The sequence below is a fragment of the Xenopus laevis genome, chromosome 7L, assembly GCF_017654675.1.
Source record: "Xenopus laevis strain J_2021 chromosome 7L, Xenopus_laevis_v10.1, whole genome shotgun sequence".
Lineage (NCBI taxonomy): Eukaryota > Metazoa > Chordata > Amphibia > Anura > Pipidae > Xenopus > Xenopus laevis.
The window spans coordinates 125,568,894-125,596,885 of NC_054383.1; the positions used below are offsets into that span (position 1 = coordinate 125,568,894).

The window sequence follows — 27,992 nt, forward strand, 5'->3', positions numbered from 1 at the left end:
ACACACCAGTTTTACCAGTGCAGGGCAACAGTATACTATATTGACATTCCTTTAAAACACTTTCATTTTTTGGTGTTGCTGTTCCTTAAAATGATTGACAAAAAACATAAATGACGTATCTGTGCAATGAATGCTTTATTTATTTATCCAGTGTTCTTGTTCCAGCATTCCTTGCCCTCCTGGATTTAATGGTAACGACCTTGGCTTGACCTTGTTTTCGATTTTTGCCTGTTCCTGTTATTATCTTCTGTTGCCATTAAACCTGCAATATCACTATGTCATCTCCAGTTGTGTATGGGTATCCCCCTGGGCTTCCACCATGCCCACTTCCTAGTGTGTGGTTAACTCCAGTTACAGTCCTGGTTCCTATGCTATATGTTCAGGTATTCTCCCTGTCTATAGTTTTCTCCTCCTGGAGGATGAGCAGGCATCTCCGAAGCAGGATCTGGAAACTCAGGAGCCAGTCCTAGGAAAGGGAAAGCAGCAGGACCTGCATGTATCAGGATCTGGAGGCTCAGCAGGTAGTTCTGGAGCAGGATCTGGAGCCTCGGGAGCCAGTCCTACAGAAGGATCTGGAGGCTGAGCAGGTATCTCTGGAGAAGGATTTGAAAGCTTAGGAGCCAGTCCTAGAAACGGAAAGCAGCAGAACCGGCATGTATCAAGATCTGCAGGCTGAGCAGGTAGTTCTGGAGCAGGATCTGGAGACTCAGGAGCCAATTCTAGAGAAGGCTGAGCAGCATATCCAGGATCTTCAGAGTCGTACACCAGTATGTCCTGTAGGTTCCTGAGTTGTCAGTGGAAAAATAAAGAAGCGAAAAGTAAAATCTTTGAGATTTATACTTCCATCCTGTACCTCTACCTCTGTATATTTAGCTACAAACACTCCAAGTCATGCATTTTTGCTGGTGTTGGCATAACCCAATATTCCCATTCTTCTGCTTATCCTCAATAAGCTCCTCTATTTTTTTATAGTGATAGACAACTTTTTGATTGGGAAATTTGAGGTAGTTGACAGGAATAGCTCCACACAGACCCCAACTTAAACAACCCTTTTTACTACCAATCACCCTCTGCTACCTTCATGGTATCCTTCATGGAACTTATACTGCCAAACACTGCCTTCCAGTCTCTACATTGTCATCTATACGTCATACAAATCTCATTCCTATTTCCTATAATCCATTGTGCATTAATTAACCTATACTGTGTACTCACAATTCAGGTGGTGGGCTTGGGGCGCGGGCCTGTTCAACTACTTTCCGATCCTCTTCAATACAAAAGTTTGTACAGAGGAAGAAGCATCCTCCAATCAATGCCAGAATTGCCAATATTATCAAGGCATATTGCAAGCAGTGCATTGGGCTGGTTTCTGGTTGCCACATCTGGATCGCATCAGAAATCTGATAAAAGACATAGAAGTTAATTGTTGCATGTTTATAAAGTCGTAACATATTACACAGGACTGCACAGCAGAGAGACACCATGATAACAAACCATTTACAGTGGCTCAGATATAAAGCTAAAAGGTTGGGTTTGCTAGAGTTTAAAATCTTAAGGGGAATCAAATGCACTTACCTTCTGAATGATAAATGGGGCACATACCCCTCCTGCTAACTGTGCTATAATAGACTGCAAGGCTATTGCTGTGCCACGGGAATTTGGCATTACTACCGACTGGCAAGAGAGAAAAGAAGGGTTTATCAGGGAAGAGGTCACTGCCATTATTATTATTTGATATCATATCTTGCGCTTATTGGTGTCCAACATGGGGTTATGTTATCAATAAAAAAGCATATAAACCCGATGTTTAGGACCCAAACACTAGTTCATATGATTCTGTCTGTGGGTATGAAAGGAAAAAGTTCTTCAAGAGATATATTTACCAGTATCATGTCAGTAGCTACAGCCTGGTTTATATTCAGTAGAACGCCACCTACAAAGACGGACCCCTGTAGGAGAGAGTATAGGGTGGTGAGATAAAAAAATAAAATGAACCCACATCTAAATGGAATTATCATTTAATACAATTATTGGCGCCAATGTTGACGTTATCTCTAAGGTTGGCTCTTAAATCACTTTTGTTAACTTATCCTTGAGCGTTAGTAATATTTTAAACCATTCATGTAGAACTGGGGCGATAAAAATAATCTATTTCTAATCTAGGTTAATTAGCTTCATGCTATCACCTTCTCTCAATCTCAACATCCCTCGATGTTGGGAGTAAAAACATTATTGTGTCTTAAATCCAATGGATATAACTCACATAGGCAAGGGTAAAGCTGCTTTGTACAGTGAAAAAGAAGATGCAAATGAAACATCCAGAGGCCATAAGTCCTAAACCGGATACCAGTCGATCAGCGGATGGATACATCTTGAACCACCGAGTGATGATCACCATTCCTATTTGTATCCCCACGATGTCAGCCGCGTATTTAATCAAACCATAGAACATACTAGAAGGAGACAAAGAGACAAGAATGTTTATTATATTGTTCAAACTGTATAATGTACCCCTAATAATAACTTCTCAGATCCTGAACTGAAACAATTTAATATACATCCTAAACAATACAGTGCACCTGCTAAAGGCTATCTGCTAAACCATAGCAAGGCTTGTTCATAATGGGACTGGTAAACACACATTTAGGGGCAGATTTATCAAGGGTCGAAGTGAAATTTGACTAGGGAATAGTTAAAAATTCGAATTTGATTATAGAAATGTATCATGTACTGGCCCTTTAATACTTTGAATTCGACTATTTGCCACCTTAAACCTGCTGAATTGCTGTTTTAACCTATGGGGAAGGTCCTGGGATAAATTTGGAGTTGTTTGCAGCCTTCCTGAAAATGGAGTTGCTTTTGGAGAAAAAACGTGAATCGAATTAGATTCGATTCAAAACGATTCGATTTGAATTCAATTTGAGTTTGCGGGTCGAATTTTGAGTTCTTGGGAGTTTATGGGAGTTTAATAAAACTCCCATGAACTCTAAATTCGACCCTTGATAAACCTGCCCCTAAATATGCACAAGTTCTGGAGACTCACAAGTCGCTGTAGTAACAATCTGGCAACAGACAGGGAAACGAACTGCTTGTCACGGCCCTGGTTCGGTTCAGGAAATCAGGAACAACGGCAAACATGGCTTCATTAATGAAATTCACGGACCATGAAGCCAAGGTGAGAAAAACAAAGCTCCGTCTGAAAGTGGAGGAGAGGGATTAGTAATATTTATACATCTTCTGCAATTTTCCATTTGATTGTTATTTATCATAAATAATACTCACGTTTTAGATAAAATCCTCAGATTTTTGAAGAAGGAGGAGGTCAACTTCCAAATATATTGGAAACTGAGGATCTGCATCTGAGGGTCATCACTGTGGTCCTCGGTATAGTATCTAGGTGGTTCCTTCTTCACACAGATTAGCAGCACTAGGCACGCTAATCCAGCGACTGCAACTAGCTGTGTCCAAAGAAAACAGCAGTTAAGTAGCCAGCCATGTATCTCTTTTCATGTACAGTATCCAATCAACTAAACTGATAATAAAAGGCTAATATCTCACAACAACCACTGTTTTATTTGTCTCTTCATGTTTAGCCTATATTCAATTGTATCTTCCCGTCACCCCAATATAATTAATGGTACCCGGTTGAATTTTCCTTACCTGCAGTGCAAAACGCCAGTTTGAGCCTAAGTAGCTTGGCACAATTGCTCCCACAACGATCCCTAAGGCACTGTAACAGAACCAAGGAGATTCAGGGTTAATATAACAGAATCCACACACAAACCAACAGGAATGTAGCAGGAATCCAGGTACAACTTGCAGCTTACCCCATTATATAGCTGAAATTGTTAAACTTGATTAAAGTCCCTCGTCGCTTTTCAGGTGGGAACAGGTCATCAATCAGGGTCAGGGAAATGCCTGCAAAAAAACTTTCTATTGCGGCCACAGCACACCGTATAAAAGGGATGGTCCAACCCCACTAAAGGATAAGAGGGTACAAATTTTTATAAGTTAGGATTCATGAAGAATTAATACTACTGAGTACAGGTTATACGCTGAGTGAAATCTCATTGACCATCCGATACATCGACTCTTACCTCCTGGGGAATTACGGAACAGCTCGCGACAAACAGAGTCCAATACGTTACTCCCAGACACATGAGGGTCCACCGGCTGATCTGATCTGATAGATGTCCAAAGAATGGATTGACCAAGGCAAAAACAATAGCAAAACCTGAAGGAAGAGGGAGAATATTGTGAGCTTCAGACATGGACCAAGCCCACAACTGGCTAAAAGAGACAGATAGAAAGAGGGAATGATAAGTATATCCATAAGAGAGAAAGTCCAAGGAATGTGACCTTACCTGTTTCTACTCTCGCAACTTTGTCAATGGAGAGTTCATATTCTGCTTCAATCAACGGCATAACACCTGTAAGAGGAACAAAAGTACCATATGGACACGTTAGTACAGGTAGTGAAGTGGTTCTGTTACCTTCAGAAAATGTATTTCTTCCTTCCAGCCCCTGTCTTACCTTCAGCTAGATATGTGTCCACGTAATGGACGAATTTGATCAGGAGAAGGATGGCCAGCGTAGCCTTCGCACAGAGGAGTGTACACGGTGCCCTTCTCTCTTTTTCCCCTTTCTCTATGTCGACCGGGACAGGATCACATGCCTGTTTTGATCTAATGCAAAGTTTTCTGAAGAAGTTGATATTTCTACAATTAAAATCACAAGAGAAATGACAATTTAATTGTTTAATTTTGCATTTGGTGAGTCTCAACAGATAAATCAGAATACAATGTAGATGCGCTCTCACAAAATGATTTTGTATGAACGTGATGTCAGAGAGCAGCCACATTATACCAACAGATGCACCTTCTTGAAATACTACCCACAAGTTAAAGATTCTTACCCTTTGTTGGCAAATGAGTGAAACGCCATTCTAATAAAAAAGATGTTATTAAAAAATAAATAATTTCAGAAAATTCACTGCTGGTGTTTAGTCCACTAGTGAAAATCCTGAAATGACCAGTTGTCTTGTTGGCACTGACTTAAGTAGGTCACTGACATTATGACATCACCAACTGAAATGACATCACAATGTAACGCTACCATAGCAACCAGTTGCTGAGTTGGCACTTTGCCAATAATAATTCTAACACATAAAGCACAAGTCTAGTTATAATGCATAAATACTTTATATGAGAAGTTGAATAGTCTTACCCTTTGTTGGCAAATGAGCGAAAAGCCATTCTGATATAAAAGATGTTATTAAGAAAAAAATAATTTCAGAAAATTCACTGCTGGTGTTTCGTCCAGCAGTAAAAATCCTGAAATGACCAGTAGTCTTGTTGGCACTGACTAAAGTAGGTCACTGACATTAGGACATCACCGACTCATATGACATCATATGATGCAATGTTGCCATAGCAACTATTTGCTGCCTTGGCACTTTGCCAATAATAATACATAAAACACAGGCTTAGTTATAGTGCATAAATACTCTATGTGGTATATTTATGAAATACCGCCTCTCTCTATTCATTTCTATGGGATTTTTTAAAAGCTTATTCATTCAAGGGTGAACTTTTACTTTCACCCTTTGTTTAATACGCCTTTAAAAAACCCATAGAAATGAATGGAGAGTGGCAGAATTTCACTCTAGCAGACTGTGGCGAACTTTAACTTCACTCTTTGATAAATATACCCCTATATATGAGAAGTTGAATATTCTTACCCTTTGTTGGAAAACGAGTGAAACACCATTCTGATATAAAAGATGTTATTAAGAAAACAATAATTTCAGAAAATTCACTGCTGGTGTTTCGTCCAGCAGTAAAAATCCTGAAATGACCAGTAGTCTTGTTGGCACTGACTAAAGTAGGTCACTGACATTATGACATCACCAACTGAAATGACATCACAATGTAATGCTGCCATAGCAACCAATTGCTGCCTTGGCACTTTGCCAATAATAATTATAACACATAAAGCACAAGCCTAGTTATAATGCATAAATACTCTATATGAGAAGAAGTTAAAGATTCTTACCCTTTGTTGTTAAAAGAGCGAAATGTCATTCTAATAAAAAAGATGTTATAAAAAAATAAATAATTTCAGAAAATTCACTGCTGGTGTTTCGTCCAGTAGTGAAAATCCTGAAATGACCAGTAGTCTTGTTGGCACTGACTAAAGTAGGTCACTGACATTATGACATCACCAACTGAAATGACATCACAATGAAATGCTGCCATAGCAACCAATTGCTGCCTTGGCACTTTGCCAATAATAATTATAACACATAAGGCACAAGCCTAGTTATAATGCATAAATACTCTACATGAGAAGAAGTTGAATATTCTTACCCTTTGCTGGAAAATGAGCGAAACGCCATTCTAATATAAAAGATGTTATTAAGAAAAAAATAATTTCAGAAAATTCACTGCTGGTGTTTAGTCCAGTAGTGAAAATCTATTTATGGCCATATATGGTCACATGACATATACAACTTCTTCTACACAAAGGTATCTCCCGCAACTATCCAAGTCTAAAGTTTAAAAATGACACTCGTTTTTCAGAAAAATGTAAAATGAAATTGGGATATGGTTAAAAAAATCTGATAGCAGTTTTGTCAATTCTGTTTTGTATGTTTATATTTTTTTTTTATTTCGGCTACGAGTTAAGGTGATGATTCTTGATACACAATGCTGTGTTTGGTCATTCTCATCAGATACACTAGCACTTCCCCAAATTATTCCTAATAAACCTGAAAGAGGACAAATGGGGCAAACGTTGATAAATATATAAATATATGTATTCAGAGTTAGCAATTAACATGCTTGGATAATATAGGGCACATTTACTAAGGGTCGAATTTCGAAGTTAAAAAACTTCGAAATTCGACCATCGAATTTGATACTTCCATAGTCAAAGTATTTTTTCGATCGAAAACAGGCGTTTTCGAGCAAAGTAAAAATCGAAGGATTCGAAGGATCGCAGAAAAAAAATCTTCGACTAAAAACGTAGCCAAATACTCAGAGAGGTTCTAGCAGGTCCCCCATAGGCTAAACAGAAATTCGGCAGGTTTAAGGTGGTGAAGTGTCAACGTTTTTTTAAAGAGAAATTACTTTGATTTTCGAATGGTTGAATTTGTGAAGTATTTTCAATTCGTATCTAATTTTGGCCTATTCGATGGTCGAAGTACCCAAAAATTACTTCGAAATTTGAAGTTTTTGAATTCGAAAATTCACTTCGACCTTTAGTAAATGGGCCCCTGTGTGTCGTATGTAGTTTTGTACATGACAAACTGTGACCCGCACCCAAGGTTGGACTATAGGACTATTTACATTTGATAAATAACTTTAAAAGCTTTAAAGAAATTACAGTTTCAGTAAATATAAAAAAGTGACAGAATATACACACAAGCACCCGTATTTTTTGGGGGAACATAATCTTTTATCAGGGAACCCATTTGTGTTTCTAGCCATTGCATCGCTGCTCTAAATACAACTTTACTCTATTACAGGAGGGTAGAGCCACTTTGCAGTTGGTCTCCATTCTAACCCTAACTGCATTGTCTCTTACTCTATTTGTTGTATGAGACATATACAGAGCCTACGGCATCCCTAAATATGAACATCACATATAAAGGAAGAAACAAGACCATGAACTGAACAAAAAACATTTTATTGAAACTCCTGGTCACAATGTAGTTTATGGAGACTGCAATATGAGTGGCCCCGTTATAAGCAGCACAAGGTGTTTGCTTTTTTATACGGATTCTGACATGATTTTAGGGTGTGATTTTTATTTCTAAATGACACAGTTTACACTGCAAATAATTCACTCTACAATATAAAATGTCATTCCTGAACCAGCAAGTGTATTTAGTTGTAATATTGGTGTGTAGGTGCATCTCAGGTCATTTTGCCTGGTCATGTGCTTTCAGAAAGAGACAGCACTTTAAGATGGAACTGCTTTCTGGCAGGCTGTTGTTTCTCCTACTCAATATAACTGAATGTGTCTCAGTGGGACCTGGATTTTACTATTGAGTGCTGTTCTTATATCTATCAGGCAGCTGTTATCTTGTGTTAGGGAGCTGCTATCTGGTTACCTTCCCATTGTTCTGTTGTTAGGCAGCTGGGGGGGGGGAGGGGTGATATCACTCTAACTTGCAGTACAGCAGTAAAGAGTGACTGAAGTTTATCGGAGCACAAGTCACATGACTGGGGGCAGCTGGGAAACTGACAATATGTCTAGCCCCATGTCAGATTTCAAAATTAAATAAAAAAAATCTGTATGGATTTCAGTGCAGAATTCTGCTGGAGAAGAACTATTAACTGATATGTTTTGAATTTTTTTCCCCCCATGACAGAATCTCTTTAAGCTCTCTGTTGGCATTGTGTCCCCCTGCTAAGACTCACCACTAGTGATGGGAGAACCATTTCGCTTTACAGAAAATACGTGAAAAATCAATAGGCCTTTTTTGGCATAACATTTTCCAAACCACATGCCTTTTTTTACTATACATTACAGTCTATGGGTGTTTTTCATGGCAAATCCTGGTGAAACATTTCGCCCATCACTATTTACCAGCACTGCTGCTCCTTTGCATGATCAACAAGCAGGAGCATGGGCACTAGAAGTCAGGACTAGATCAGCTTATAAAGTACATACTTTTTAGTGATACTGTCAGGGAGGTGAAGTGGCTGAACATGGGGTCTTTAAACCCACTGCTCAACTCTACCTGGTGTATAGACTTGTATGGGGCAGGGCTGTTTAAGGGATTGAGGTTGCAACAATTCTGGAGGGGTTCCTGTGCCACAGACCCTATGTTTGCAAAATGGGTTTAGTTTTCCTTTAATAGCTCTTCAGCTTGAAATGAGCCACATGCAGCTTGGCAACAGGGGTAATAGATGTGCCCTAATAAATGCCCCTATGGACATTGACTCTTAGAGTGGATGTACTGCATGCAAGTAGCTGTTTAGGGCTAGTAGCCTAATTTACACTAAAAGGGTGAATCTCGTGCCAATCCATTAGAAGGCCAAGCTGACGGAGTGAAGGAGTGATGACAGGGTGGCTACATAAAAAGATGCCTGAAATGGTTCAGCAAAGGCTGAATGCAGGAGAATGGGAAGTGGTACTTGAACATAAGATGCAGAACAAATTAAAGGGAATTTTAGACATGTTCAGTTTAAGAACTGGTTGTATGATTTTTGAGCTCCTGAAATCAATAAAAGAATTGCATTTTTTTTATTTAGTTTATTTATGAATGTGCTTTTCTGCCTTTTATTCTAGCATGGCACAGATGGAATATTGTTATATAAAATGGTATCTTGTTAGTAAACGCTGTACTCATTATAGGACATAATTCTTGTGTCCATTGTTACCCCAGTGTCTTTATATTTACACACTCCTTTACCTCAACAACACGACATTGCTCCTTCTGTAGCTACAAAAAACCCCCATACATTTGCTTTTCCCATCCTGTACTTTTACACAGCCGCCATTAACCCATATTTCCCATTCTGTATGACTGCATGTCCCACACTTCACTCTTTCACCCTTCTATTATACTACTACACAAGCAACATACTTCCTTGTTTCCCTCTCCCCATACATCAATACTTCCCATCTTTTACTAATAGACAACCCTCCATGTACCTGAATGAACCAACTATATAGGTCTGGACTTGGAGTCAAAATTGGCTTTACAAGTACATAAAGGCCCAAACACCAGCCCACTAAATAGTGACTTTCTACAGATTGCCAGTCTGAGCCTGCTACTATACTTTGTTTTACCCCTTCTATTTCTCCAAAACCCCTGTGCAACTACATTTATGTTACTCTACACCCCCCACCAATGCACAATTCTACCCTACGTCCTTACAGGCTCCGTACCACTGCCCAGATTTATTCAGCCTCCCAATACCTTTATACAGTCTCCATATTTCCATACAGCCCTCGTCCCCCAATAGCTCCACTAAGTATCAATCTAAGGGCTAAGGACAGGTGCTTCAGAAACACAACTATACTTTATACAAACAAGCTGATATGTAGCCATGAGGTCAGCCATTCAAAGCTGAAAAAGGAGAAAAGGCAGAAGGTGCACAACAGATAGCAGATAAGCCCTGTAGTATGCAATAGGATTCTTCAGAATCTTTAGTCTGTTATCTACTGTGTATCCTGTGCTTTAATGGCTGCCCCCATAGCTACACAGCAGCTTGTTTATATAAATTATAGTAGTACTTATCTGTTATCTACTGTATATCCTGTGTCTGAATGGCTGTCCCCATGGCTACACAGCAGCTTCTTTATATCAACTATAGTAGTACTTATCTATTATCTACTGTGTATCCTGTGCTTGAATGGCTGCCCCCATGGCTACACAGCAGCTTGTTTATATCAACTATAGTGGTGTTTCTGAAGCAAACACACCAGTTTTACCAGTGCAGGGCAACAGTATACTATATTGACATTCCTTTAAAACACTTTCATTTTTTGGTGTTGCTGTTCCTTAAAATGATTGACAAAAAACATAAATGACGTATCTGTGCAATGAATGCTTTATTTATTTATCCAGTGTTCTTGTTCCAGCATTCCTTGCCCTCCTGGATTTCCTGATAACGACCTTGGCTTGACCTTGTTTTCGATTTTTGACTGTTCCTGTTATTATCTTCTGTTGCCATTAAACCTGCAATATCACTATGTCATCTCCAGTTGTGTATGGGTATCCCCCTGGGCTTCCACCATGCCCACTTCCTAGTGTGTGGTTAACTCCAGTTACAGTCCTGGTTCCTATGCTATATGTTCAGGTATTCTCCCTGTCTATAGTTTTCTCCTCCTGGAGGATGAGCAGGCATCTCCGAAGCAGGATCTGGAAACTCAGGAGCCAGTCCTAGGAAAGGGAAAGCAGCAGGACCTGCATGTATCAGGATCTGGAGGCTCAGCAGGTAGTTCTGGAGCAGGATCTGGAGCCTCGGGAGCCAGTCCTACAGAAGGATCTGGAGGCTGAGCAGGTATCTCTGGAGAAGGATTTGAAAGCTTAGGAGCCAGTCCTAGAAACGGAAAGCAGCAGAACCGGCATGTATCAAGATCTGCAGGCTGAGCAGGTAGTTCTGGAGCAGGATCTGGAGACTCAGGAGCCAATTCTAGAGAAGGCTGAGCAGCATATCCAGGATCTTCAGAGTCGTACACCAGTATGTCCTGTAGGTTCCTGAGTTGTCAGTGGAAAAATAAAGAAGCGAAAAGTAAAATCTTTGAGATTTATACTTCCATCCTGTACCTCTACCTCTGTATATTTAGCTACAAACACTCCAAGTCATGCATTTTTGCTGGTGTTGGCATAACCCAATATTCCCATTCTTCTGCTTATCCTCAATAAGCTCCTCTATTTTTTTATAGTGATAGACAACTTTTTGATTGGGAAATTTGAGGTAGTTGACAGGAATAGCTCCACACAGACCCCAACTTAAACAACCCTTTTTACTACCAATCACCCTCTGCTACCTTCATGGTATCCTTCATGGAACTTATACTGCCAAACACTGCCTTCCAGTCTCTACATTGTCATCTATACGTCATACAAATCTCATTCCTATTTCCTATAATCCATTGTGCATTAATTAACCTATACTGTGTACTCACAATTCAGGTGGTGGGCTTGGGGCGCGGGCCTGTTCAACTACTTTCCGATCCTCTTCAATACAAAAGTTTGTACAGAGGAAGAAGCATCCTCCAATCAATGCCAGAATTGCCAATATTATCAAGGCATATTGCAAGCAGCGCATTGGGCTGGTTTCTGGTTGCCACATCTGGATCGCATCAGAAATCTGATAAAAGACATAGAAGTTAATTGTTGCATGTTTATAAAGTGGTAACATATTACACAGGACTGCACAGCAGAGAGACACCATGATAACAAACCATTTACAGTGGCTCAGATATAAAGCTAAAAGGTTGGGTTTGCTAGAGTTTAAAATCTTAAGGGGAATCAAATGCACTTACCTTCTGAATGATAAATGGGGCACATACCCCTCCTGCTAACTGTGCTATAATAGACTGCAAGGCTATTGCTGTGCCACGGGAATTTGGCATTACTACCGACTGGCAAGAGAGAAAAGAAGGGTTTATCAGGGAAGAGGTCACTGCCATTATTATTATTTGATATCATATCTTGCGCTTATTGGTGTCCAACATGGGGTTATGTTATCAATAAAAAAGCATATAAACCCGATGTTTAGGACCCAAACACTAGTTCATATGATTCTGTCTGTGGGTATGAAAGGAAAAAGTTCTTCAAGAGATATATTTACCAGTATCATGTCAGTAGCTACAGCCTGGTTTATATTCAGTAGAACGCCACCTACAAAGACGGACCCCTGTAGGAGAGAGTATAGGGTGGTGAGATAAAAAAATAAAATGAACCCACATCTAAATGGAATAATCATTTAATACAATTATTGGCGCCAATGTTGACGTTATCTCTAAGGTTGGCTCTTAAATCACTTTTGTTAACTTATCCTTGAGCGTTAGTAATATTTTAAACCATTCATGTAGAACTGGGGCCATAAAAATAATCTATTTCTAATCTAGGTTAATTAGCTTCATGCTATCACCTTCTCTCAATCTCAACATCCCTCGATGTTGGGAGTAAAAACATTATTGTGTCTTAAATCCAATGGATATAACTCACATAGGCAAGGGTAAAGCTGCTTTGTACAGTGAAAAAGAAGATGCAAATGAAACATCCAGAGGCCATAAGTCCTAAACCGGATACCAGTCGATCAGCGGATGGATACATCTTGAACCACCGAGTGATGATCACCATTCCTATTTGTATCCCCACGATGTCAGCCGCGTATTTAATCAAACCATAGAACATACTAGAAGGAGACAAAGAGACAAGAATGTTTATTATATTGTTCAAACTGTATAATGTACCTCTAATAATAACTTCTCAGATCCTGAACTGAAACAATTTAATATACATCCTAAACAATACAGTGCACCTGCTAAAGGCTATCTGCTAAACCATAGCAAGGCTTGTTCATAATGGGACTGGTAAACACACATTTAGGGGCAGATTTATCAAGGGTCGAAGTGAAATTTGACTAGGGAATAGTTAAAAATTCGAATTTGATTATAGAAATGTATCATGTACTGGCCCTTTAATACTTTGAATTCGACTATTTGCCACCTTAAACCTGCTGAATTGCTGTTTTAACCTATGGGGAAGGTCCTGGGATAAATTTGGAGTTGTTTGCAGCCTTCCTGAAAATGGAGTTGCTTTTGGAGAAAAAACGTGAATCGAATTAGATTCGATTCAAAACGATTCGATTTGAATTCAATTTGAGTTTGCGGGTCGAATTTTGAGTTCTTGGGAGTTTATGGGAGTTTAATAAAACTCCCATGAACTCTAAATTCGACCCTTGATAAACCTGCCCCTAAATATGCACAAGTTCTGGAGACTCACAAGTCGCTGTAGTAACAATCTGGCAACAGACAGGGAAACGAACTGCTTGTCACGGCCCTGGTTCGGTTCAGGAAATCAGGAACAACGGCAAACATGGCTTCATTAATGAAATTCACGGACCATGAAGCCAAGGTGAGAAAAACAAAGCTCCGTCTGAAAGTGGAGGAGAGGGATTAGTAATATTTATACATCTTCTGCAATTTTCCATTTGATTGTTATTTATCATAAATAATACTCACGTTTTAGATAAAATCCTCAGATTTTTGAAGAAGGAGGAGGTCAACTTCCAAATATATTGGAAACTGAGGATCTGCATCTGAGGGTCATCACTGTGGTCCTCGGTATAGTATCTAGGTGGTTCCTTCTTCACACAGATTAGCAGCACTAGGCACGCTAATCCAGCGACTGCAACTAGCTGTGTCCAAAGAAAACAGCAGTTAAGTAGCCAGCCATGTATCTCTTTTCATGTACAGTATCCAATCAACTAAACTGATAATAAAAGGCTAATATCTCACAACAACCACTGTTTTATTTGTCTCTTCATGTTTAGCCTATATTCAATTGTATCTTCCCGTCACCCCAATATAATTAATGGTACCCGGTTGAATTTTCCTTACCTGCAGTGCAAAACGCCAGTTTGAGCCTAAGTAGCTTGGCACAATTGCTCCCACAACGATCCCTAAGGCACTGTAACAGAACCAAGGAGATTCAGGGTTAATATAACAGAATCCACACACAAACCAACAGGAATGTAGCAGGAATCCAGGTACAACTTGCAGCTTACCCCATTATATAGCTGAAATTGTTAAACTTGATTAAAGTCCCTCGTCGCTTTTCAGGTGGGAACAGGTCATCAATCAGGGTCAGGGAAATGCCTGCAAAAAAACTTTCTATTGCGGCCACAGCACACCGTATAAAAGGGATGGTCCAACCCCACTAAAGGATAAGAGGGTACAAATTTTTATAAGTTAGGATTCATGAAGAATTAATACTACTGAGTACAGGTTATACGCTGAGTGAAATCTCATTGACCATCCGATACATCGACTCTTACCTCCTGGGGAATTACGGAACAGCTCGCGACAAACAGAGTCCAATACGTTACTCCCAGACACATGAGGGTCCACCGGCTGATCTGATCTGATAGATGTCCAAAGAATGGATTGACCAAGGCAAAAACAATAGCAAAACCTGAAGGAAGAGGGAGAATATTGTGAGCTTCAGACATGGACCAAGCCCACAACTGGCTAAAAGAGACAGATAGAAAGAGGGAATGATAAGTATATCCATAAGAGAGAAAGTCCAAGGAATGTGACCTTACCTGTTTCTACTCTCGCAACTTTGTCAATGGAGAGTTCATATTCTGCTTCAATCAACGGCATAACACCTGTAAGAGGAACAAAAGTACCATATGGACACGTTAGTACAGGTAGTGAAGTGGTTCTGTTACCTTCAGAAAATGTATTTCTTCCTTCCAGCCCCTGTCTTACCTTCAGCTAGATATGTGTCCACGTAATGGACGAATTTGATCAGGAGAAGGATGGCCAGCGTAGCCTTCGCACAGAGGAGTGTACACGGTGCCCTTCTCTCTTTTTCCCCTTTCTCTATGTCGACCGGGACAGGATCACATGCCTGTTTTGATCTAATGCAAAGTTTTCTGAAGAAGTTGATATTTCTACAATTAAAATCACAAGAGAAATGACAATTTAATTGTTTAATTTTGCATTTGGTGAGTCTCAACAGATAAATCAGAATACAATGTAGATGCGCTCTCACAAAATGATTTTGTATGAACGTGATGTCAGAGAGCAGCCACATTATACCAACAGATGCACCTTCTTGAAATACTACCCACAAGTTAAAGATTCTTACCCTTTGTTGGCAAATGAGTGAAACGCCATTCTAATAAAAAAGATGTTATTAAAAAATAAATAATTTCAGAAAATTCACTGCTGGTGTTTAGTCCACTAGTGAAAATCCTGAAATGACCAGTTGTCTTGTTGGCACTGACTTAAGTAGGTCACTGACATTATGACATCACCAACTGAAATGACATCACAATGTAACGCTACCATAGCAACCAGTTGCTGAGTTGGCACTTTGCCAATAATAATTCTAACACATAAAGCACAAGTCTAGTTATAATGCATAAATACTTTATATGAGAAGTTGAATAGTCTTACCCTTTGTTGGCAAATGAGCGAAAAGCCATTCTGATATAAAAGATGTTATTAAGAAAAAAATAATTTCAGAAAATTCACTGCTGGTGTTTCGTCCAGCAGTAAAAATCCTGAAATGACCAGTAGTCTTGTTGGCACTGACTAAAGTAGGTCACTGACATTATGACATCACCGACTCATATGACATCATATGATGCAATGTTGCCATAGCAACTATTTGCTGCCTTGGCACTTTGCCAATAATAATACATAAAACACAGGCTTAGTTATAGTGCATAAATACTCTATGTGGTATATTTATGAAATACCGCCTCTCTCTATTCATTTCTATGGGATTTTTTAAAAGCTTATTCATTAAAGGGTGAACTTTTACTTTCACCCTTTGTTTAATACGCCTTTAAAAAACCCATAGAAATGAATGGAGAGTGGCAGAATTTCACTCTAGCAGACTGTGGCGAACTTTAACTTCACTCTTTGATAAATATACCCCTATATATGAGAAGTTGAATATTCTTACCCTTTGTTGGAAAACGAGTGAAACACCATTCTGATATAAAAGATGTTATTAAGAAAACAATAATTTCAGAAAATTCACTGCTGGTGTTTCGTCCAGCAGTAAAAATCCTGAAATGACCAGTAGTCTTGTTGGCACTGACTAAAGTAGGTCACTGACATTATGACATCACCAACTGAAATGACATCACAATGTAATGCTGCCATAGCAACCAATTGCTGCCTTGGCACTTTGCCAATAATAATTATAACACATAAAGCACAAGCCTAGTTATAATGCATAAATACTCTATATGAGAAGAAGTTGAATATTCTTACCCTTTGCTGGAAAATGAGCGAAACGCCATTCTAATATAAAAGATGTTATTAAGAAAAAAATAATTTCAGAAAATTCACTGCTGGTGTTTAGTCCAGTAGTGAAAATCTATTTATGGCCATATATGGTCACATGACATATACAACTTCTTCTACACAAAGGTATCTCCCGCAACTATCCAAGTCTAAAGTTTAAAAATGACACTCGTTTTTCAGAAAAATGTAAAATGAAATTGGGATATGGTTAAAAAAATCTGATAGCAGTTTTGTCAATTCTGTTTTGTATGTTTATATTTTTTTTTTATTTCGGCTACGAGTTAAGGTGATGATTCTTGATACACAATGCTGTGTTTGGTCATTCTCATCAGATACACTAGCACTTCCCCAAATTATTCCTAATAAACCTGAAAGAGGACAAATGGGGCAAACGTTGATAAATATATAAATATATGTATTCAGAGTTAGCAATTAACATGCTTGGATAATATAGGGCACATTTACTAAGGGTCGAATTTCGAAGTTAAAAAACTTCGAAATTCGACCATCGAATTTGATACTTCCATAGTCAAAGTATTTTTTCGATCGAAAACAGGCGTTTTCGAGCAAAGTAAAAATCGAAGGATTCGAAGGATCGCAGAAAAAAAATCTTCGACTAAAAACGTAGCCAAATACTCAGAGAGGTTCTAGCAGGTCCCCCATAGGCTAAACAGAAATTCGGCAGGTTTAAGGTGGTGAAGTGTCAACGTTTTTTTAAAGAGAAATTACTTTGATTTTCGAATGGTTGAATTTGTGAAGTATTTTCAATTCGTATCTAATTTTGGCCTATTCGATGGTCGAAGTACCCAAAAATTACTTCGAAATTTGAAGTTTTTGAATTCGAAAATTCACTTCGACCTTTAGTAAATGGGCCCCTGTGTGTCGTATGTAGTTTTGTACATGACAAACTGTGACCCGCACCCAAGGTTGGACTATAGGACTATTTACATTTGATAAATAACTTTAAAAGCTTTAAAGAAATTACAGTTTCAGTAAATATAAAAAAGTGACAGAATATACACACAAGCACCCGTATTTTTTGGGGGAACATAATCTTTTATCAGGGAACCCATTTGTGTTTCTAGCCATTGCATCGCTGCTCTAAATACAACTTTACTCTATTACAGGAGGGTACAGCCACTTTGCAGTTGGTCTCCATTCTAACCCTAACTGCATTGTCTCTTACTCTATTTGTTGTATGAGACATATACAGAGCCTACGGCATCCCTAAATATGAACATCACATATAAAGGAAGAAACAAGACCATGAACTGAACAAAAACATTTTATTGAAACTCCTGGTCACAATGTAGTTTATGGAGACTGCAATATGAGTGGCCCCGTTATAAGCAGCACAAGGTGTTTGCTTTTTTATACGGATTCTGACATGATTTTAGGGTGTGATTTTTATTTCTAAATGACACAGTTTACACTGCAAATAATTCACTCTACAATATAAAATGTCATTCCTGAACCAGCAAGTGTATTTAGTTGTAATATTGGTGTGTAGGTGCATCTCAGGTCATTTTGCCTGGTCATGTGCTTTCAGAAAGAGACAGCACTTTAAGATGGAACTGCTTTCTGGCAGGCTGTTGTTTCTCCTACTCAATGTAACTGAATGTGTCTCAGTGGGACCTGGATTTTACTATTGAGTGCTGTTCTTATATCTATCAGGCAGCTGTTATCTTGTGTTAGGGAGCTGCTATCTGGTTACCTTCCCATTGTTCTGTTGTTAGGCAGCTGGGGGGGGAGGGGTGATATCACTCTAACTTGCAGTACAGCAGTAAAGAGTGACTGAAGTTTATCGGAGCACAAGTCACATGACTGGGGGCAGCTGGGAAACTGACAATATGTCTAGCCCCATGTCAGATTTCAAAATTAAATAAAAAAAATCTGTATGGATTTCAGTGCAGAATTCTGCTGGAGAAGAACTATTAACTGATATGTTTTGAATTTTTTTTCCCCCATGACAGAATCTCTTTAAGCTCTCTGTTGGCATTGTGTCCCCCTGCTAAGACTCACCACTAGTGATGGGAGAACCATTTCGCTTTACAGAAAATACGTGAAAAATCAATAGGCCTTTTTTGGCATAACATTTTCCAAACCACATGCCTTTTTTTACTATACATTACAGTCTATGGGTGTTTTTCATGGCAAATCCTGGTGAAACATTTCGCCCATCACTATTTACCAGCACTGCTGCTCCTTTGCATGATCAACAAGCAGGAGCATGGGCACTAGAAGTCAGGACTAGATCAGCTTATAAAGTACATACTTTTTAGTGATACTGTCAGGGAGGTGAAGTGGCTGAACATGGGGTCTTTAAACCCACTGCTCAACTCTACCTGGTGTATAGACTTGTATGGGGCAGGGCTGTTTAAGGGATTGAGGTTGCAACAATTCTGGAGGGGTTCCTGTGCCACAGACCCTATGTTTGCAAAATGGGTTTAGTTTTCCTTTAATAGCTCTTCAGCTTGAAATGAGCCACATGCAGCTTGGCAACAGGGGTAATAGATGTGCCCTAATAAATGCCCCTATGGATATTGACTCCTAGGGGCATATTTATCAAGGGTCGAATTTCAAATTTGAAAAACGTTGAAAATCGAATTCAAAAATACCAACCGAAATGAAGTCGAATTTTTTTTTGCCGGATAGGTGTTTTCGAACGTATAGGTCCGTATTCGGCCGATCAGATCTTCCCGAAAAAAACTTGGATTTTTCAAAGTCCACCAATTGACTCCATATAGGTTCTAGGAGGTCCCCCATAGGCTAAAAGAACAATTCAGCAAGTTTTAGATGGCGAATGGTCGAAGTCGAATTTTTAAAGAGACAGTACGATAAATTTTCAATATTCTGATTTTTTTCAAAGTTGAATAGAATTTGTACTATTCCCTAGTCGAAGTACACAAAAAATAGCTTGAAATTAGAATTTTTTGAATTCAAAAATTCTCTTCGACCTTTGATAAATCTGCCTCCTAGAGTGTATGTACTGCATGCAAGTAGCTGGTTAGTGCTAGTAACCTAATTTACACTAAAAGGGTGAATGCCAATCCATTAGAAGGCCCAGCTGGCTATGAAAGTCAGAGGCAAATTTACTGGCCACCCTGTCATCACTCCTACCTAAAAAATGCCTGAAATGGTTCCCATAACCAGTACATATGGCTGTTTTTTAACCTAAAATGGTCATAAAAATTAATTAGATGCAATGTATACAAAATAACAATGAATACAAATCAATTTCATCAGTCAGTATCCCTTTCACACTGTCACCATAGTCTATTCTTATTTATCCTTGAAATCAGTTTGCAGTGTCCCTTTATGAAGAGTCCATGCAGTGCAACAGGCTCAGCTGGGATTTGCTATGTTTGCTTTCCTACTAATGTTCCATAAGTCAGTATCATGGGAGGGGTAGAAATACATTTATAGGAGCACGGACTCACAACACCAGCTTGGTAAGACCCTATACATCACCTGCCCGTTCTAAACCCTCCCAAAAGGATTTAAAGGGGAAAGTAAAGTCTAAAATAGAATAAGGCTAGAAATGCTGTATTTTTTATACTAAACATAAACATAATCTCACTGCACCACAAGCCTAATCAAACAAATGATTTATGTTTTCAAAGTTGGACACAGCAGGTCACCATCTTGTAACTTTGTTATACATCTTTGAAAGACCAAGACTGTGCACATGCTCAGTGTGGTCTTGGCTGCTTAGATATCGTCATAAATTATCAAAAACAGCACAAGTCAAATAATATCTGCCAGAAGCCGATACAGCAAGACTGATTAATAATCAGAATATACAGACTGCACTGGGTCCTGTGTTGTCATGTAATCTAATGTGGATTTTATAGTTTTTGTATTGTTTAATACAATCTTTCTCCAACTCTCCAGAACCAGTGGCTGCAGCAAAATAATCCTCCAAATAGAATCCCAGTTTATCTGTTTAAATCTGGCTCCATGATCTTTGTCCCTGCAGCTGGAGTTGGAAACAGTAAAGGAAAACAATACCCCCAAAATGAATACTTGAGCAACAGATAGTTTATATCAAATTAAGTGGCATATTAAAGAATTTTGTCATACCGATAAATATATTTAAGTAAATATTGCCCTTTTACATCTCTTGCCTTGAACAACCATTTTGTGATGGTCTGTGTGCTGCCTCAGAGATCAGCTGACCAGAAATACTGCAGCTCTAACTAACAGGAAGAGATCACCTGACCAGAAATACTGCAGCTCTAACTGTAACAGGAAGAGATCACCTGACCAGAAATACTTAAACTCTAACTGTAACAGGAAGAGATCACCTGACCAGAAATACTGCAGCTCTAACTGTAACAGGAAGAGATCACCTGACCAGAAATACTGCAGCTCTAACTGTAACAGGAAGAGATCACCTGACCAGAAATACTGCAGCTCTAACTGTAACAGGAAGAGATCAACTGACCAGAAATACTGCAGCTCTAACTATAACAGGAAGAAGTGTGGGAGCAAAAGACAGAACTCTGTCTGTTAATTGGCTCATGTAACCTAACATATATGGTTTGTTTGGTATGTTTGTGAGTACAGTGAATAATACGATCCCGGGGGCGGCCCTTATTTTTTAAAATGGCAATTTTCTATTGATGATTATCCAGTGGCACATACTACTAGAAAAGTATATTATTATGAAAATGGTTTATTTACATGAAGCAGGGTTTTACATATGAGCTGTTTTAATCAATATATCTTTATAGAGACCTACATTGTTTGAGGGGTATAGTTTTCCTTTAAAGAGGATTTAAAGGCAAAAATAAAATCCAATACAAATCTCTACACAGTCGCCGACTGCTCTACAGGGAAACAAACAAAGCTGCTTGAGTTTGAGGAAGGTTGGGGGCTCCCCCTGCTGTTTGATATTAAGATATTATCCTGCAGAGCAGTTAGGGACCGTCTGAAAATTCCTATCCACAGCAGCAAATGAAAGGAAAATTTCACTGCATAAGTCTTTCTTATAAAAACAGTACACATTTTTAAATTAAAGTATATTGGAGATAGGTTTCTTTTTCATTAAAGAAAGTAAAAAATGGGATTTCATTTTTTTTTACATTCCTTTTATGAACCCAAACCTGACATCAAATAGGAACAGGCTATCCAGTGTTACGTCATTCGAGAGGGTGGGTAATTTCAGTGGAATTAAGAGCTGAGTGGGTCTTTGTTAGAAGTTTGGCACCTGGCACTGGCAGTATATTGGCCTGAAGCTTTCTGACCCTTGGGGTATCAGGACCACCCATGGCAGAAGCTGCTCTGGGATGTGCACTCAATACAACCTTCCTTCATATTACCATCAGTAACAGTACATTTTGGCATCAGCCTGTACAAAGCATTCCTTACTAAGATATTTAAATACACCGGGGAAGGGGGGTGTCAATTTGTTAGGCACCCTTAATGAGTAACACTGCCAACCCCTTGCCCCAGTCAGTATAATGTTTCTATACAATACAAACAATGAGAATGACACGGTTCTTTGGTGTTCCTTGCCTGGGTTTGGACTAGGCAGTATTCTCTAGTTTCTCAACAACACAAGCTCTGAGCCCGAGCCCATGCAAGAAACACTGGTACATGCAGCAGCAGCTTCATGATTTTTTTGATCCCATCATCCTCAGTTGTAGATCACCCAATACATTCTCATTAATGTAGCACCTGGCAGTCTGATTAAATGCAATAAAAATCATACATGAACACCCTTGTATGTGATTGGAATGAATGGTAAGGCACATACACCCAAAGTCCCTTACCACTTAAAATTCCCAACAAAATTTTCATCTATAGATCTGTGTATACTGTATATGGATAGCTGAGTGATAATCCGGCTAAAAAATGCTTCATTTTTGGAATCTTCTGTGCAATCAATTGCCAAATTATTGTTTGCCGTCACTGAATGATGAGGAAAAGAGCCGTGATTCCCTTATTTTTCCTCCAGAGGCAACATATTTGATGACATGGAGGTTGGCAGCATGTCTGTTTCCAAAAATGCACTAGGGGTTATTTCCACAGCACGCAGGTTTTACATTGATGGACCATCATTCATTGTGTTCTTGTACCTTGAATGCTGATTTCATTCTAAAATTTTCTGGATGAGAGTTGGTCAGGGTGTAGAAACTTGACAATCTCTTAAACCAGGAACAGACTTGGAGTAGTGCCCCAAGTGCTATATCCATATGATTAGGCATATACAGTACAATTAAAGTCTAAGTTCAGTCACAGGGGTGCAAAAAAACGTGCCCCTTATTTTCCCAGCAATAACGTGGTAGTAGCAAATTGTAGTTCCAGTGTGACGTCCCTGTGACTATAAAAGTAGCGCTGTAGAAGAAGGGAATGATGCCAATTGCAGTTCTTATGGATTAAGTTCCTCATTGTGTGGAAGCTGAAGGTCTGGTATTGACAAACACTGGTCACAGGCTGGAAAAGAGTGGGATCTTGTCATTCTGAGGGTCTCCTTGTCCGTTTATGGCATCTCAGTAATCCCAGCTACATCGGATTTTGTCTGAAAGGGACAATATAAACACTATCACAGCTTGATGGTTTCAAACGTGGCAAATAAAAATCTTAAAAGTGACTCTGCAGACAGTTAATCAGACAGGTGTTCAGCAATGGAGAAAGTGTTTTCATAGAAACGCCCACTTCTTGCCACGGACTTGAACTTTGGCCAAAATTAAGTGGACACCTGCCTGTCCAACATCTCATTGCAAAACAGAGGGTATTAATATGAAGTTAATAATATGAAGTTAGTCCTCTGCTGCTTAAACAGCCTTTACCCTTGACTGTTTCCATCCACAAGATGTTGGACATGGTTGGTGGGACTGCTTCAATTTAAGGGGTCATTCACCTTTAAGTTAACTTTCAGTATGATACAGAATGGCCAATTCTAAGCAGCTTTTCAATTGGTCTTCATTATTTATAGTTTTTAAACCATTTGCCTTCTTAAGACTCTTTCTACTTTTCAAAAGGGGGTCACTGACCCATCTTAAAAACAAATGCTCTGTAAGGCTACAAATGTATTGTTATTGCTACTTTTTATTACTTGTCTTTCTATTCAGGCCTCTCCTATTCATATTCCAGTCTCTTATTCAAATATACTTCTATAATTGCAAACTGGAGGGCTCCTGAATAAAAAGCTAAAGAACTCAAAAAACTACAAATAAAAAATGAAAACCAATTTCATAGTTTCAGAATATCCATCTCTACATCATACTAAAAGTTAACCTAAAGGTGGACAACCCCTTTCATACACAAGAAGATGGGCAGTGATGTTGGCCAGGGCTGTATTTATGCATAGGCATCCGAGGGCCTGCACCTAGTGTGGCATCTTTAAGCGGGTTGCCTGTACACTAGATTAAATCTTTTAAAAGAAAAATAAAAAACTCTTCCAGCCACTGCCATAATCTTGCCTTGTAAATCCAGCAGCAGAGCTGGGGGACTGAAATTCTCTACCAGCTCAGGCCCTTGAGACTATTGTTATTTATAGGGGCAATTGTTTGCTTTGTTCATCCTTCCCCAGTCACATATCTAACACAAAGATTTGAAAATGCAGTTGGGCAAGGACCACCCAGGTAGGCTTCCTTAGGCCCCTCTATTATGGTGTGACCCTGGATCTGGGGACAAATGATAAGATTAGACTGATTTTACTTGCCACATAAGTGACAAATTCAGGCAAATATCTGATTATTTGGAGTTATTTGTGCCACAATGAAGCCCAGTTCTGTGCCCCTCTAAGTACTTACCTTCATGGCCCTGTAGATCCAGTACTGGTACTGGTCCACCTTGGCATATACCCCGGGTTTGTTTGGCATTGCACATCCTATGCCCCAGCTCACTATGCCACACAGACGCCACCTGGAAGAGCGCGATAAATTGTCCTCACACACAAACGGACCCCCATTGTCCCCCTGTAGGAGGCACAAAGTCATAACAGATTTAACTATGTAGTGTATGTAGTATTCAGGCTGGTTGCACACGGAGCTGCTGATTATGGGAACTGATGCCTCCTGCAGTATCTCTGATTGTTGGCCTATGGACAAGAGCCAGGGATTTCATTGGTTTTATTATTTTCATTTATTATATTGACCAATCAGAAGTCCCACTGGTTAGATTCCTTCTCCCATTAGTCAGACATGACTGAGAAGCATGGAAACCATTTGGAGTGTATACAGTGAATTAAGTACCCCCTCTTGTAAATATAAGGATATTATAAGTTACAGAGGAGTTTCATGACCATATAAAAGCACGAGGCCGAAGGTCCAGGTCATGGAACTCCGGAACTTACTTCTAATTTCCTCATATTTTCCAATAAGGGGTACTTTATTCTTTATACATTATAATACACAAGATTTAGTGAGTCATGTGATAAAAATGACATCACTAGTCACCGTTTATAACTGATGACATCACTAGTCACCGTTTATTAGGATATAATTTACAGGATATTTGTGGCTTCTGTGTATTATAAAGGTATCCTGACAAGTGTACCAAGCAGTGAAGCCAGGGACTATATAACTACAATTACAGCCTGAAACCCTACCCAGAGCATTGCTAGCTAATACATATTACTAATAAAACTCCTTAGTTTTGGGATAGAATTCAGCAGATTGAGATTAAAGTGCAATAGACAGGGTACACTATTCCACTTGATACTCACCATAATACTGCAAATTGCCCCACCCTGTCACTGTGCAGATCTTTCCATCAATAATCTGTTGTCCCAGAGCAGGAAGACACACAGGCTGAATGTATTCTGCAATGATGAAAACACAATAATGGTTAGGAACATCATGACTAGTTGCTTGAAACCCTAGTACAGGGATCCACTGGGGGCCAGTGCATGGTCTCTCAAACTTTTGGGGGGCCAGACTATAGTTTGAAAAAAAAAATATGAATGAATTTCCAAGCACACTGCACGTATCTTATTTGTAGTGCAAAACACCTAAAAGAACAATACAATATACAACTACTTCAACACAACTCGGCTCCTACTTCAGCGCAACTTGGCTCCTACTTCGGTGCAACTCAGCTCCTATTTTGGCTCAATCCGTCTCCTACTTTGGCAGTTCAAGGGGGGCCCGGCTAGTCCAGGAAACCCAGCACGGCCAGTCCCCCCTTAACATATAGAAGCCATTGGAGCCAGGACAATTGTCCCCCCAGTGGCCCCCTGATGGCGGTCCTGTGTACCTAACTACTAATCTGTCTCTCTCCGCGAGCGGGGATTTGGTTGATGGTTCCCCTGTAACCCAAGCTAAGACCACAACATGTCTGGAGGAGTACGTAGAGCGGTGAGTGGCACACTTCTACTAAGCTGCTGCTGGCTTCAGGCGGCAGCAATCGGCCGGTTACCAAGGGCGGCAAAAGGCCGCCTCTTGTATCTGTAAGAGCCAAATTTCTGTTTTTTAACCCAGAAAATGTGGCTTCGCTAGTGCAATTGTGCTCAATGCACTAGCGATGCTGCCCCACTTTGACCCGCTCCAACGCTAATTTTTAAGAGTAGAGTGGGAGAGAGGGCGGCATCAGAATCGCAACTGCCTGCAGTGATAAGGCTGATATTATAGGCAGGTTTGCCCTTAGAAATCACTGGGCCCTGTACAACAAAATTTTCGGGTCCCCACCCATCCTGGCCCCCAAGCCCCACCCCAGATCCCACCCACTCCACATCACAGTTAAAAGACCACACAAACATCAGCGCTAAAAAAGGTAACCGCCCCCACACACAAGTTATAAAGTTATTGGGGACCAAGGCCCCGGTATAAGTTAAAAAAAAAACCCATTGGCGCCAGAGCCCCCCACAAAAGTTTTTTTTTTAAAAAAAGCATCGGTGCCAGGGCTCCCCTTACAAGTGAAAAAAATTGGGGCCCCAAAGAATATTTTTAAAAAAAACACTGGTACCAGGGCCCCCCTACAAGTTAAAAAAAATTGGGGCCCCAAATGTTTGTGACTTTGGGTCTTTTCGCTGCATCAGGACTTCAATTTCGTCTGTTTTCGTGACTTTGGGTCTTTTTGCCGCTTTCGGGACTTCCCAATTTTGGCTGTTCAGGACTCCGGAAGGAGGCAGCATGGCTTTGGCGCTGTCAAGGGGGACCCGGCTCTTTTGAAAAGTTCAGCACTGCCGGGCCCGGTACACTTGTAACCCCTGATGGTGGCCCTGATTATAGGCACTCAAGTGGTCAGGCATAGAGACATCCTTGGAGTGTGGAACTGAAAGGGGAGTGTTCGCTATGGCTTTGAGAACTACCTCTGGTAGTTGTGAACTTGAAACATTTACTGATTTATGATCTTATAAAATCTGAATTAGCACCGGCAGAGAGGGATTGTAAAGCTACTCCATCAACAAAGAGTTCCATTTGTTTTTAAAGACCCCCCCTCCAGTTATTTAAAATATCAAGTTCTATGTAGGCAATCAGTACGATTAACTCAAGAACGAAATCACAGCACCGTCCAAATTGTGTATAATCTTAAAAAGCCTTGATTGGGTTTCTGGCTTGGATCTCGAGAGAACAACGTTTCGTGGCCTGCTTGGCCTTTTTTCAAGTACTCTTGAGAATGGTCCATGTAACACATGCTCTGCTGAGAGTTGCAGACAGTTGCTACTGCCCTAAAGCCAGCCTGGGTAAAACCAGTACCTGCATAAAGTACCAACAAGTAGCCTAAAACCTACTACATAAGCATACTCTGAGCGTTTCATTTTTATTTTTAGTGGTTTCTGAGATATTTACAGTTTTACACTACTAATTCCAGGCTTTTTGCTCAACAGCTATGTTTCATAGTATGAGAGTCAGCGACCCAAGGGTTATCTGACAATGCTGGTGGAACATAGCTAGTTAGTGTCATTGGCACTCTGATCCTGTAAAAAAGCCAGGTATTATCAGAGATCACTAAAAACAGAACAGTATTGTACATTGCAAAAGTGCTCACAAGAGCATTCTCTTATTTGTTTTAAGGGTTTACAGCCCTTTTCTCTTGCCTAATTGGGGAACACAGGCACCATGGGGATGAAGATCCTGCAGCTGGAGACTGGACACTAAATAGTTAACTTAACTCCTCCTCCTGCTCTGGGCTTCATCCCCTGCCTCCTCCTAAAATCTCCAGTTTCTTTAGTGTCCTCAGAAGGAGAAGACACATTTTTAGTGGCTGGAGCAATTGATCAGGACTGCGTGTTAGGATCATGCCACACATGGGGGCCACTGACTTCACTCAAGAGCCTCTCCAGCTGACACCTACTTTACCCTATAGCCTTCCCGCTCTACAGAGGTCTGCAGGCTCGCTCCATTTTCACTACGCTGTCTTCCCGCTCCACGGAGGCCTGCAGCAGCACTATACACCTCATACGTGTATACCCTTACACAGACAATTATATATGTGAGTCCTCACATATATTCTTGTTTGTGTCTGTACAGGGAAACCTACTTAAAGGGCACAGTACAGCTGGCAACGGTGGCGAGTAG

At 39.8% G+C, this 27,992-nt stretch overlaps 2 protein-coding genes and 1 pseudogene across 5 annotated transcripts; all 3 read right to left on the reverse strand.

Moving 5' to 3' along the window:
* LOC121395695 overlaps nucleotides 1-27,992 on the reverse strand; it is a 191,962-nt pseudogene that overhangs the window by 91,552 nt on the left and 72,418 nt on the right.
* On the reverse strand, nucleotides 106-6,143 carry LOC121395691 (protein spinster homolog 1-like). Of its 3 annotated transcripts, none has more exons than XM_041569952.1 (13): nucleotides 6,055-6,143; nucleotides 4,534-4,718; nucleotides 4,365-4,430; nucleotides 4,098-4,234; nucleotides 3,828-3,979; nucleotides 3,661-3,730; nucleotides 3,283-3,458; nucleotides 3,044-3,196; nucleotides 2,264-2,453; nucleotides 1,884-1,949; nucleotides 1,576-1,674; nucleotides 1,216-1,400; nucleotides 106-784 (listed from the first exon to the last, which is right to left on the reverse strand). In XM_041569952.1, exons 1-13 carry the CDS (start codon nucleotides 6,081-6,083, stop codon nucleotides 454-456), a joined length of 1,839 nt encoding a protein of 612 aa, XP_041425886.1. In that variant the 5' UTR covers nucleotides 6,084-6,143; the 3' UTR covers nucleotides 106-453. The 3 variants fall into 3 exon arrangements, with proteins under 3 accessions (XP_041425886.1, XP_041425885.1, XP_041425884.1); XM_041569951.1 differs by lacking the exon at nucleotides 6,055-6,143 and adding an exon at nucleotides 5,227-5,270; XM_041569950.1 differs by lacking the exon at nucleotides 6,055-6,143 and having other exon boundaries at nucleotides 4,534-5,073.
* LOC121395690 (protein spinster homolog 1-like) lies at nucleotides 10,546-15,704 on the reverse strand. Of its 2 annotated transcripts, XM_041569949.1 has the most exons (13): nucleotides 15,661-15,704; nucleotides 14,968-15,152; nucleotides 14,799-14,864; nucleotides 14,532-14,668; nucleotides 14,262-14,413; nucleotides 14,095-14,164; nucleotides 13,717-13,892; nucleotides 13,478-13,630; nucleotides 12,698-12,887; nucleotides 12,318-12,383; nucleotides 12,010-12,108; nucleotides 11,650-11,834; nucleotides 10,546-11,218 (listed from the first exon to the last, which is right to left on the reverse strand). In XM_041569949.1, exons 1-13 carry the CDS (start codon nucleotides 15,687-15,689, stop codon nucleotides 10,888-10,890), a joined length of 1,839 nt encoding a protein of 612 aa, XP_041425883.1. In that variant the 5' UTR covers nucleotides 15,690-15,704; the 3' UTR covers nucleotides 10,546-10,887. The 2 variants fall into 2 exon arrangements, with proteins under 2 accessions (XP_041425883.1, XP_041425882.1); XM_041569948.1 differs by lacking the exon at nucleotides 15,661-15,704 and having other exon boundaries at nucleotides 14,968-15,507.